Below are 12,559 nucleotides of genomic sequence, written 5' to 3' on the forward strand. Positions count from 1 at the left end.
TCGCTAAAGCGTGTAAAATGTATCAACTATTGAGCGTATTTGAAACATCCGAACTGACATTGACTAGAAAAAAAATAGCAGACAACTTTCAGACGGAAATTGACTTTTATCAAGCAACTGTACAGGAAATTAATTTGCCTGCATTTAATGGCTTTTAGGAAACATTTTGATACAACAATTAAGCTATTCCTTTTATCCAAACGGTGTAAATCAACTGTGAACAAAAGGTATTTTGGTATCTTGACTTCTTGGCTCTACAAGTTGACATTAAATTAATGACAAGCTTCAAGCTGACAAGGTCATGCCTATATTGGGGTTTAACTAAGGTCCCTGTAGGAAAATTCAGTTTCTTTTAAATTACTGTTTTCATACGGAAATTCAGTAGAAAAACTGGCCTTATATGTATTAATATCGTGAAGAAACATTTGTTTTACATTTAAAAAAGAATTGTTGTTGTTGTTGGGGTTCAACGTCCGAGCAGCAATATTTCAGCTATATTCAGACGATGAACATGAAATGGATGATAAAATGAACATGAAATGATGAAATGAAAAAAAAAAGGGATGGGACACAAGGATAATAGGGTCGACAAATTTTGATTGCCACTGAAAAAGGGAGGGATGGGTAAGGTCAGGCAATTTAGCCTCCTGTGGTGAAGTGTAAAGGTTCCTACTCTTATCGAATACCACAGCAGGGTTCTATAAAGTGCAAGGAACGTGGCATCCTTCCCAACACTGCGCACCACTATGGTTTGCGGTCAGGTCTTCCATATTATATCCTGACAACCCCAGCATGTTACACGCCAGGGGTACCCCATTCCACCACCTTGGGCTCACATCCCAGTTGCTAATAATACATGTAAATGATGCAATATACAGTGTAACTTTAGCCACTTTATAGGCTTACAATCATTATGCAACACAAGTGTAAGGGTAAAGCACAGTTTGTAATACTGTTGTGGTTGTTGTTGTTGGGGTTCAACGTCCGAGCAGCAATATTTCAGCTATATTCAGACGATGAACATGAAATTGATGATAAAATGAACATGAAATGATGATGAAATGACAAATTGGATGGGACACAAGGACAGTAGGGTCAACAAATTTTGATTGCCACTAGAAAAAGGGAGGGATGGGTAAGGTTGGGCAATTTAGCCTCCTGTGGCAGAGCGCAGTGGTTCCTACTCCTATCGAATACCACAGCAGGGTTCTTTAACGTGCAAGGAGTGTGGCATCTTTCCCAACACGGTGCACCACTATGGTTTGCGGTCAGGTTTTCCGTATTATAGCCTGACAAACCCAGCATGTAACACGCCAGGGGTACCCCATTCCACCACCTGGGGCACACATCCCAGTTGCTCTGTGGGGAGAGCGCCTAGCCCCCGGCTAGGTTTCTGAGCACTATTTAGTCACCTTTTACGACAAGCTTAGCGCTGCTGCAGGCCTATTCTTTCAGGGATTTAGCCGGGATTTTCAACCCATTAGTCACTTTTGCGTAAGACTAAATCTCAATACTGTTTTTTTCTTTTCGCGTCGCAAATTTATCAGCATGCATGTATATACATATACTTATAACAACTATATTATAAATAATAACATGTTTATTTCTATGTCAGCACTGGTATATAAATAACAGATAATTCATATTAATAAAAAATATATAACATGCAGTTTCTACATTAGCAACTATTCATGAATAAAAAATGCAAAAAAATATTTTGTTACTGTGTCATACATATCATTGTGTAAAAATCTAAAAATGATATACATCAGCTACTATTGTTGGCATGTGTCTAAGAATGTAAAGCACTGTTTACTTGATCAGTAATGCATAAACCTCCTGTCCTTAGCCATGCACCACAAAGTGAAAGCTATCTTAAAACCCATATCAGAACTGAACTGCCAGTTTATGATCAGCAGTGTTGATGTGCCTCTGTATATTATCTTTTAAGAATGCGTTGCTTCCGATAGAAAATGTATTGGTAAGTCCAGCATCTTGGCAGTCACGGCAGTACATCACCCCATCTATGTAGTATATGCATGGAAATATCTTTGGCCACTCTGGTTTAAATTTTGACTTTAATAGTCGATCACTGCGACTATTTGCAGTAGTTGACTTATTTTTAGACTTTTGACCTTTAGGTACGTTGTCATGTGACAACCAACGAAAATAGTTCGTAATGTTGCGATTCGAACTGTGATTGTAAAATCCAAACATCTTTCCATTTCAAATACATACGATGACACTTTGAATACTTTGAGAACGTGTCACAGCGCTCAACAAACAAATCATTACCTTTAATTAATTTGTTTGTCGTGATAATTAGCCTCAACCAGGTGATCAAGCAAGGTGTGATCAAAGGTGATGCAATCAAAACATTGGTCATGATTGTTTATTGTAAAACCCTAATTGGCTTGGGAAAGGTAATAAAGTGTCAATTATGGGGTCATGGGAACATCAGAGGCTTTTTTACCGATATTTTTTTTATGGGGGGAGCGAAATATCAAGTGACGAATAATGCACGAGAAAAATTCGCCACTTTAGAAAATCATTCGTCAATGGCGAAAATGGCGAGCGCTAGCTAAATCACTGTCTTTTGACACCCGGACCTGCACGGGGCGTTTGTATTACTAATAGTGTTTACTGCTGTAGATGCTTCAACTAGATAATTAAACAAACAAATGAGATTTGTTAAGTCCATTTTAACTTCATTACAATGAAATAGGCAACTACAATATTTTGTATTGTCACATATCTGAAATACTACCACAAAAATAATAATTAGTTCACTTCAGTACCTGAACATTCAATTCTGGTAATTTTACAATTATATATTGCTGAACCAGATCTTTTCAAACTTATATTTCATTATTTGGATATAAAATTAGTTAAAACAAAACCAAGTTCAGTGATGATGTATACTGCATTTACTATTCAGGAGTTTAACCAGTTTTTCACTGAATAGAAACCTAAACTTTCCAAGTTTGCATTTTGTTTTTAATTTAGATTGTGCCTCAGTGATCAGTAAATCAACTTTTCTTAAATTTCTGAAAATGCTAATACATGTCTAAAACACTAACTCATATGCATGCATACAATTTAGGATGAACTGACAATACAATGTATTACCTGTTATTATGATGATAATAGGTTCTGACCGTCTTAAGCCCTGTTTGCCCTGTGACAGCTAGATTATAACCACTGTCAATCCTTTTCTATACTATGTTCAGAGACATATTAATGTTAATTTTCAAGGGGTAAAAATTTTTGCATATTTTAGTGGTCTGTCTAAAATGCTAAAATAAATTCCACAGATTATTTACTCTGTACTTAAGTACTTAATTCACCACTTGGCATCTGCCAAATCTAGAAAGTAATTTTTTTTATACATTTTGGCCTTTAAATCTCCAAAGTTTACACCCTGGAAAATATCTTGCCATATGGTAACATGTATAAAATGATTAGGTCTGAGACCACAGGGAATTTTCAGATTTTTTTCTATATCTAGAACTTCAGTCTATGATAATGTCTCTGTATATTTTTGTTTTTCTTGCAGTGAACCCCCACCGCCAGTATGTTTGGCATACAGAACATACCAAGAGACTACAAGTACAACCACACCTATTATAATCACACATGGGATGATGGGAAACAAGGATAACTGGCACTCGTTATCCAAAATTTTAAGTAAAACTGGAAGACAGGTATGAACATAACCAAAAAAGTCATGGTAAGGTTCTGCTCAATAGATAGGTGGTGTAAATTATTTTATGTCAAGCTATATTGAGACACTCAAACAAGCAATCCAACATTTTTTTTTCCAATAAGAAGTAGACATTTTTCAAATCTTACATTAAGGAGATCCATCAAAATGAGAGATATTCTATATTTTGTCATTAAAATCCATAGCTATGGTAACATACTAAAAGATATGTTTTCTAAAATATCAGGCACCATTAAATTGCCAGGGAAATTAAGCTGGCATAGTATTGTAAAAAAAGAACAAAAAAATATGTGTGCCTTTTCCTGCTAGTTTGCTCATGATTTTAATTCTTAAAGTTCATGCCAAATTATGCACTTTTGAAAAACTGCCAACTGGTACAGAGAACCCCATTCATAGAGGAGCTGAGTCTTTCTGGCTAGCTTGAAAAATGCACATACCTCTTTTCAAGTAATGCCTTTATCTATGTAATACATTGTATGAATGCTCTACTAATCACAATCAATGCTTCTACTTTTCATTTTTTATTTTTACTGAATTGAGTTTATGTATGAAACAGTGGACCTCAAACCTTTATGAGGTGTTTCCTGAAATATCATTTTAATATACATCTACAGTGAAACATGTCTAAACTAAACCCATTCTGTTTTGGTTTAGACAGGTGTTCAGTTTATGAAGGTTCAAAATACATTTAAATTATACTGATATTAAAAAAAAATTAAAAAGTGTCTGATATTGACAAGTTAACAGATATTTCAGGGTTCAGTTTAGAGAGGTTTCACTATAATATGTTCTTCCTTTCAATTCTAATAACAGAAGGTTGAAATAAAACATTATTAATAACCATCTTTCACAGAAAACAAACCCTCAACCAAAACTATTAAAAAAACCTCAAAGCATTTATGAATCTGGTATGATGTGTGTAAAATAATTTACACTGTTGATATAAGTTTTATTAGTCTTGAACAGAAAGTTATAAAATACAAAAGAGATATATAATTGACCAAAATCAAAAATCTACACTTACATAACATTATGAAAGTTCTCCTAATTTGGACATTTCAAGAAACCTTGAATTTGAAATCGATTTGAAGCATTGTTCTTGTAGGTAAACTAAACACATAAACTGTAAAATATCTGTTTAGTATAAAAGATGTTTAACAGTTTTGTCTGAAAGTTATCCAATCTCTTTTTTAAAGTTATGTTTATACTTTTATCTCTGTATTTTAGATTGTTGCAGTTGATGCAAGGAACCATGGAGAAAGCCCACATGTTCCTCAAATGGACTATTTTTTAATGAGCCATGACATTATAGATCTGATGAATGAGTTAGAAATAGAAAAAGCTTGTTTACTTGGTCACAGTATGGGTGGAAAAATGTCCATGATTGCTGCTTTGCAACAGGTACAATAAACCGGTTGTCTGAAATTCAAAATTCCATTAATATGGCCAGTAATAAAAACTCTCCAAAATATGTTTTGGGCCTGTGGATCAGAATGTTTGCTGTAAAGTCATTGGTATCATTGTGAGTTCAGCATATTTATGTAGTTCTATTATAGTCTTTGCCATATATCTTTCCAACAACTAGCCTTAGTTAAACAATTTTAATGAATTAATATACATGTAGTAATCATTGGCATGTTTGCCATATTTTGCAAGCCCACCGGCATTTTTAACAAGCCATAGCTGTCGGACTTAGGTGGTCAATTTTCTAGACTTATTTAATCAAATCAATTCTCCCTATGCAAACAAAAATAAAAGTAAATGATAAAAGAAAGGTGAAGAAAAATTCTATAATACATCAATCAACACAAACAGTACAAATGTGTGTATTCCATTTTTTCATCATTAAGGTATTTTTCAAAGGGTAATGAAGGAAACTAAGATTTGAGTGATAATCAGAAGAATATAAACATGGGATAAAGACTGTAAAGGGGAAATAGACACACACAGCAAAGAACACAAAAAAAACTCAAAGTAACTTGTACAAAGAAACAGAAGTAAATGAGAAACCCTGAATTAACTAAAATGTGCAATGTACCAGGTGCACCAGTATGGTAAGAGTCATTTGCGTTTCTAGAAACACCTGCCAAATTCCTCATGAAATGTCATGTCTGAGGTAGACGAAAGGAAAACTATGACACAGTGAAGAAATTGGTACTCATGGTGCAGATAGATACACTATAATGTTCCACAACATGATGACAACCATAAATCTTTGTAGTGAAGACTTAAATATTGTTGCAACATAATTCTGTTCCAACATAATTCTGTTCCAAAAACCTAATTGTAAAATGTCTAACACAGTACAAATAGTCTGTATATTTATCACAAGCTCTGGCAATAGTACGAGTTGAAACTTTTCATATATGACATAAACAAACATTGCTTTTTTTCAGCCTGAGAGAGTAGAAAGTTTAATAGTTGTTGATGTAGCTCCAAGAGTAAGTCCAAGAGCCAAGACATACCCTGCTTACCTTCAACAAATGCTGAAAACTCAAGTACAGTTGTACCAGCAGCAAGACCTTCCAATATCTACAGCAAGACAGATTGCTAAGAAACAACTTGAAGCAGTAGAACCTGTAATTAGTACTTCTATATATATTCTATATAACTACCATTAAAAAAAGAGATATTGGTTTGCAATTTAAATCTATGAACCCTACCCCCAAAAATTCTTGGTGTTTATTGGTTTTCAAATGGAAGTTAGTTAGTAGTTAGTTCCAAGTAATATAATTTTAGGCTTGGCTTATGAGGGAAGAAACTACTTTTACCCAAATAACATTTTACTTTGTTAATAATGTACCACTATCTTGTTATATCACTGATCTCACGACCAATGGGAACATACAAGACTCCCAGTAACATACGCTGTACCCTTGTGTTAAAAGTTCAAACAATCACTTCCTAACTGCATACATCATTTCTGATTTACGTCACTTCCGACATTTTGAGCCATTCGTGTTTCAGAGCATCATACCTAGGACAACGCTGATGCTCCATCCCTAAAGAAAATCTTTAAAGAATAGGTGGTTTTTTTTTTTCACCTGAATTTTTTAATAAAACTATTGTCCATCAGGTAGTAAGGAGGAGAAACAGTAAACAAAATAATGATTTTCAAGGGTAATGTCAGGAAAGGGGAAAAAATTCATGAACAATTGTTTCCTGAAGTCGACACAAATTAGTAGTATGTATTTCCTTTGGCTATGGCCAGTAGAATAAAATTCTAATGGCCGTTCTTGTTATGAGTTATTTTACAAAACCTTCTTAATTTTTCAGAACTTTGAATATTGTATCTTGCAGGATCCAATGGTTAGATCATTTTTAGCATCTAATCTGATTCAAGCAAAAAATCGTTATCGGTGGAAAGTGAATTTGGACAGTATAATAAATAACTACAATGAACTTTGTGGCTTTCCAGAATTTAAAGATGTGCAGTATGATGGTCCTACCTTATTCATTGGAGGATCAGAATCTAACTATCTTAGGTAAGTCTAATCAGAGAAATTTAACTATCTGGTTCCTCTCGTAATTTAAATCAGAGTTAAGGTTCTGTTACCTTCAGCGGTCAAAAACAACCTAAAATCCACTTTGATCTACTCATATTAAATACTTCATTCTTTCTGTTGAGAACCATATATTTTCAGCATTTTGGCAACATGTAATTTTTAGGATTTTTTATCGCAGAGTATGGTAGAATGACTTTTAATTGCCAAAAACAAACATTATCAGGAAAACAATTGTTTTGGAAGCTGTTATTTGGTCTCTCAATAAACTTGAAGTAGCACAGCACTAAATCATAAAGGTTTTTAAGTTATCTTCCCTTTAATACTTTTTGAACATTTAAAAGTATTACATTATACCAATACATAGTGTATTGTATGGCTCAATTCAAAGTATTCATCTGAATATAACTGTAATATTGCTTCTCGGACGTTAAACCCCAACAATCAATCAATCCAAAATATATTTAGAGCATTTGTTGTTTCAATTCTGTCAAAGTTTTACTTAAAGGTCATTTAATTCTTAGTTATATAAAAAATCCAAATTCATTCATACTTGAAATACTTCACTGTGAGGATTTTTTTGCAATCTTACACTTTTAGATAAAATTTCAAATATCACAGGTGTTGTACATTTAAATGGGTTAAAAAATATGAAAAATTTCAATGCTGAAGATCTTCTGGCATACTTATAATTCAAAGATTTTGAAAGGGTTGAGTTTCCAGGCTATTTTCTGCTCAATTTTGCCCCAAACTTTTCACAAAACTTTTAAAATTTACCAAAAAACGGGGTCCTACCCCTCAAGAACCCCCCTGAATTCACCAATAATCTAACAGTCTATTATCCTTGTATGTCATTTTGTTATATGTGATTCAGTCATTCCAAAGGTTTTTGTTACATTACGGTAATGATAGTGGAATTACTGGACCAAATCAGTTATTACCAGACCAAAACAAAAAACTAATTTTTTTGTGTAAACTTTTATTTTAATAACTAAACATGTTTAGTCTCTAGAAAAGTCATTGACAAAGCACAATTGGTAAAGATAAAGAAAATCCCTGTGTGGCAGAAAAAAAAATTGTTTTGAAAAAATCTATTTACAGTTTGTTTACTTGAAAACTAAAAATATCAAAGGGGTTTTACATAATTTTTTCATGTATTTTTATTGACAAAATTGCTGGTCACTTCCGAAGTGCACTAAAAATTGTCAGTAGAACAGTTGTTCTATGCTCTGTGCATTTTTACTGGACCAAAGCCAATTTCAGCAGACTTTTGCTAATGTCCAAAGAACCTTTTGAATCACTGTGTGATCCCCTCTCAGTATTTAATAAGCATTAATCCATCTTGTGAACAGACCAAAGTTCACAATTACTATATATGTAGTATATACAATACAAGTACAGATCAAGTTTGATTTTCAGCACATTTTATTTTGTTGTCCAATTCTGTGAATATTAAATAGAAATACGTGGTTTAGATTGAGTATTAGGCCAAACATAATACTATGTTTGTTTGATGCTATCATAGTTACTAATCTTAGAACATGTGTAGGTAGTTGGGAATAAAATTTTATTTTATGGACAAACATCCAAAAGTCATTATTACCATGAAGACACAACTAATTTATGACTATTATAGATTAAAAGTTAAAAATGCTATTTAATTTAGAGTAGACTATGGAACTAAACTATGTAAAGGAACAGGAAACTAATATATATACAGTGTTCTAGGATTTTTCAGAAATTGAGGTTTCACAGGAAAAATCCATATAAAATCAACTTTCCCACAGTCTATGACTGCTTTCCTAACAAAACAAATCCTAACAGCATATGAAGTTTTGCCATGGGAAAGTGTAACTAAGTACCTAACTTTCCCTGACCCAAATTTCACTTGCCCCGGGTAACGGGAAATAGGAATCCTAGAACACTGATATATATATTTAATTTAGGCCTAATTGGAATGAATTAAACAGACTTTGGTAAGATGTTTGTTTTCTTTTTTTCAGTGACTCTGAAGAGCCAGAAATAAAAAGACTCTTTCCTAAGTCTCGTATAGAACATATACCTGGTGCTGGACACTGGGTTCACTCTGATAAACCCTCAGTCTTTCTTGAAGTTGTCAACAAATTTTTAAATGAATGTCAGAATAGTAGTATAGTACAATATTAAGTTTTACATATTTTATTGTTTTTTTTATGCCCCCCTGAATGAATGAGTGGTACATTGTAAATTGGAATAAACTTGTCCATCTGTCAGTCAATCCAAAATTCATTGCAGTTATCTCAACTCTCAATGAATGGACTGATTTTTAATATAATTAATGCCTTGATATAGATGGGGCATATGTTGTAAGGAGTTTTTTATTCCCCAGTACACCAAGTCAGGGTATGCAATGATTTCGTGTCTGTTTGTCTGTCTCTCTGGTATGTTTTTCTGTGTTCAAATAATAAATTTAAAAAACACTGAACTAAATGGCTCCAAACTTTAACAAAGTGCTGTGGGGCATTAAAAATTGTTGATTTGACACCTTATATATCATCATATTTATGTTCAGAAATAATGGGCCTTTTTAGTTATTTTATGGGAAGTGCTAGTATATGTATCTTAATGGAGCGGTAAAAATTCTTACCTAAAATACCTTGTGGAAATCCTGGAATATGAAGGATTGATATTGCATTTTTTATATAATAAAAATGAAATTCTAAGATACCTGCGTTTCTTATTCTTAAAGTGTTTCTGATTTTAAGAACCTAAATCTAGCACCAGAGCACTAAATAGATTGGATGTCAGCATAGAAATTACATGTAGTAGTATCAAAATGTGTTTTGCAGAGCTGTTTCTATTGTTGCATTTGTGTCAATTTAAGTATGACAGAACACAAAATAATTTGTGATTTACTATGCCTGCAAATGCATTGTGATTAAGGATAAGGTTATTTGTGTTGTATTCGTGGTACCGTGTAGTATCAAGCTTGGCTTGACAGAACACTTTCCATGGTTGTAGGAGTATCAAGCTGCACTTGGCGGAACATCTAATAAATGTTGCTGTATACTGTCAAGCTGTTAAATTTGGTTGCCATGGTAAAAAGTGACGCCTTATAATATTAGGAAGTGTCAATCAGCTTAAGCATAGCATAATAACAATCTTTATTCTGCTGTACAGAAACAGCTTAAATTGTAGAAATAGGAGTTTATTGTCAAGTGTAGAAAACCCTGTCTAAACCAAACTCTGAATAAACAAAAAACCTTCCTAAACCAGAAATTATTTAAATTAAGTCCCTTTAAACAAATTAAAATGAATTTTAAAACTTGGTATAATGAACAACTGTCAAAAACAAACCAATTTTAAAGTCTGTAAAGGGTTCTGTTTAGACAGGTTTCACTGTATTTGATATGATAAGGCATCTCTAATGGTGTTGGAAATAAAACAAATAGACCGGACATTTTCTTGCCAAACTTTGTGACAGACAAGGGCATGTATATGGTAGGTTTTACGTGAAAACTAAAAAGGCCCGTAAGAGAGGTTGAGACAATTAATCAACATATATAGAAAATTGATAATCGTAAATGGAAAAAATGTTCATCCTTTTTTAGCTCACCTCACCGAAGGCCATTGAGCTATTGCCATCACTTGGCATTCATTGCTGTCATTTACAATTTTTCAAAACTCTTTTTCTCTGACACTACTTGACCAATTGGAACCAAACTTGAAATGAAGGTTTCTTTGGGTATTCTGCATAGAACTGATGTGGGGAATTTTGATCCGTCCGAAAACATGGCTGCCATTACTAAATATAGAACATAGGGGTCAGACAGTAGTTCTTCCCATATATCTCCAAAAGTGTTAAGTTTAGCTAAATTGTGATGAGATAAAAGTGTTTAGCATGACCACATCTATCTCTGGTCAAATAGTGGATTTAATCCGTTAAGCCAAGTAGGAGTTATTGCCCTTTTTCAATGTTTTTTGCTATTTTTAATATTTCTTTCAAAAATCTTCTCCTCTGACACTACTTGACCAATTGAAAACAAACTTGGTATGATTGTTCTTGCCAAAACAGACTATTATGTATATCATATTATATCTTAAGAAAAAAACCTTATAATTCCCATATGAATTTCGGAAATTTCTACATAATGCCCAATATGCCCTATATAAAGCCTCATTTTTCGGTGAAACTCCACTTGAAGACCTGTAGAATGATTCGACAAATTCGTACGATGCTATTAGGCTCGGGAAGTTAACGATTCATGTAGCACAAAGTCGTAAATTTTTCAGTAGCAGTCTTTGTAAGAATCATGCAAATTCTGTAAAATGCAATACACCTCAAAAAAGGCTACATATTTTCATTTTTGTCATTAAGTTGCTTTATAGGTCAATATGATGAAATGTATAATTATTCATTCCAGTCTGTCTGCTCTTAGGAGATAATCCATATTGAAAATCCATCAGTTTCTATTGTATTTTACTGTCATTTGCAGAGTTATCTCCCTTAGGTATGAATTCCACAGTATATTCTATATTATTTTTATCTTCTAAGAGCACAGGTTATATGAAAAACCACATGTCAATTTCTGTTTACTATAACAATTCAAACAATATATCAAAAATAAAAATATGTAGGCTTTCCAACCATGAATCACATTTTGCATGATTCTTAGGTTGAGTACTACTTAAGTGAAGTGTAAACTAGTCGACGTTAATGACGTCTCAGTTTATAAGTAGAGTGAAACCTGTCTAAACCGAACCCTGATAAATCCGATTACATGTTTTTACCCGCCAGGCACTTTATCAAGTCTCTTATTCCTGAAAGTATTTTTGAACTTCCTGAACACCTAGCTGTCTATATCGAACCATTGTTAAAATCCGAAAGAGATTCGGTTCATGCAGTTTTCACTGTAATAACCTATATCAAACTGAATAGTATATTCTTTTATAATGTATTCCCTGTACCTATTTTTGTGTTCACCATGCATTTGCACGTGCCGTGCAACATCATTTTTCACAACATTGAACTACAACTTTAATTTGATTTAAAAAAGACAAGTTTTATAAAGCACCCATCAAACCTCATCTAAATTATTTTAATAAAATTGAACCTGACATGATAAAATTCACTTAACGCTTTTAAGCAAATGGATTTCAATTGCACGATGTTGTTACCACATTAAACGATAGAACTTAATTATAACATACCAGTAATTTTTAACATTAGAAATTACGTGTGAAATTGTATATCTACTTGTACAAGTCGTTTAGTCGAATAAAATGACTCATGATATCGAATAATTGCATATTACCAATATATTAGGACCTAAATCACGCGCAAAACTATTTA

General features: G+C 33.1%; 1 protein-coding gene and 1 long non-coding RNA gene across 3 annotated transcripts; one reads left to right on the forward strand and one right to left on the reverse strand.

Annotated features, from left to right (window-relative positions):
* The first annotated feature begins 11 nt into the window (after window positions 1–11).
* LOC148606587 (sn-1-specific diacylglycerol lipase ABHD11-like) lies at window positions 12–9,929 on the forward strand. 2 transcript variants are annotated; one of them, XM_088547150.1, is made up of 6 exons: window positions 12–227; window positions 3,557–3,704; window positions 4,952–5,125; window positions 6,121–6,303; window positions 7,025–7,209; window positions 9,231–9,929. In XM_088547150.1, exons 1-6 carry the CDS (start codon window positions 148–150, stop codon window positions 9,391–9,393), a joined length of 933 nt encoding a protein of 310 aa, XP_088403276.1. In that variant the 5' UTR covers window positions 12–147; the 3' UTR covers window positions 9,394–9,929. The 2 variants fall into 2 exon arrangements, with proteins under 2 accessions (XP_088403276.1, XP_088403277.1); XM_088547151.1 differs by having other exon boundaries at window positions 7,143–7,209; window positions 9,231–9,403.
* On the reverse strand, window positions 6,198–12,489 carry LOC148606588 (uncharacterized). Its single transcript, XR_015915567.1, has 3 exons — window positions 12,418–12,489; window positions 9,854–9,874; window positions 6,198–6,301 (listed from the first exon to the last, which is right to left on the reverse strand). It is a non-coding gene; the product is annotated as an uncharacterized LOC148606588 (long non-coding RNA).
* Between the last annotated feature and the right edge of the window lie 70 nt (window positions 12,490–12,559).

Source organism: Perna viridis, chromosome 9 (assembly GCF_037379345.1).
Source record: "Perna viridis isolate PV_CMFRI_1.1 ecotype Kerala chromosome 9, ASM3737934v1, whole genome shotgun sequence".
Lineage (NCBI taxonomy): Eukaryota > Metazoa > Mollusca > Bivalvia > Mytilida > Mytilidae > Perna > Perna viridis.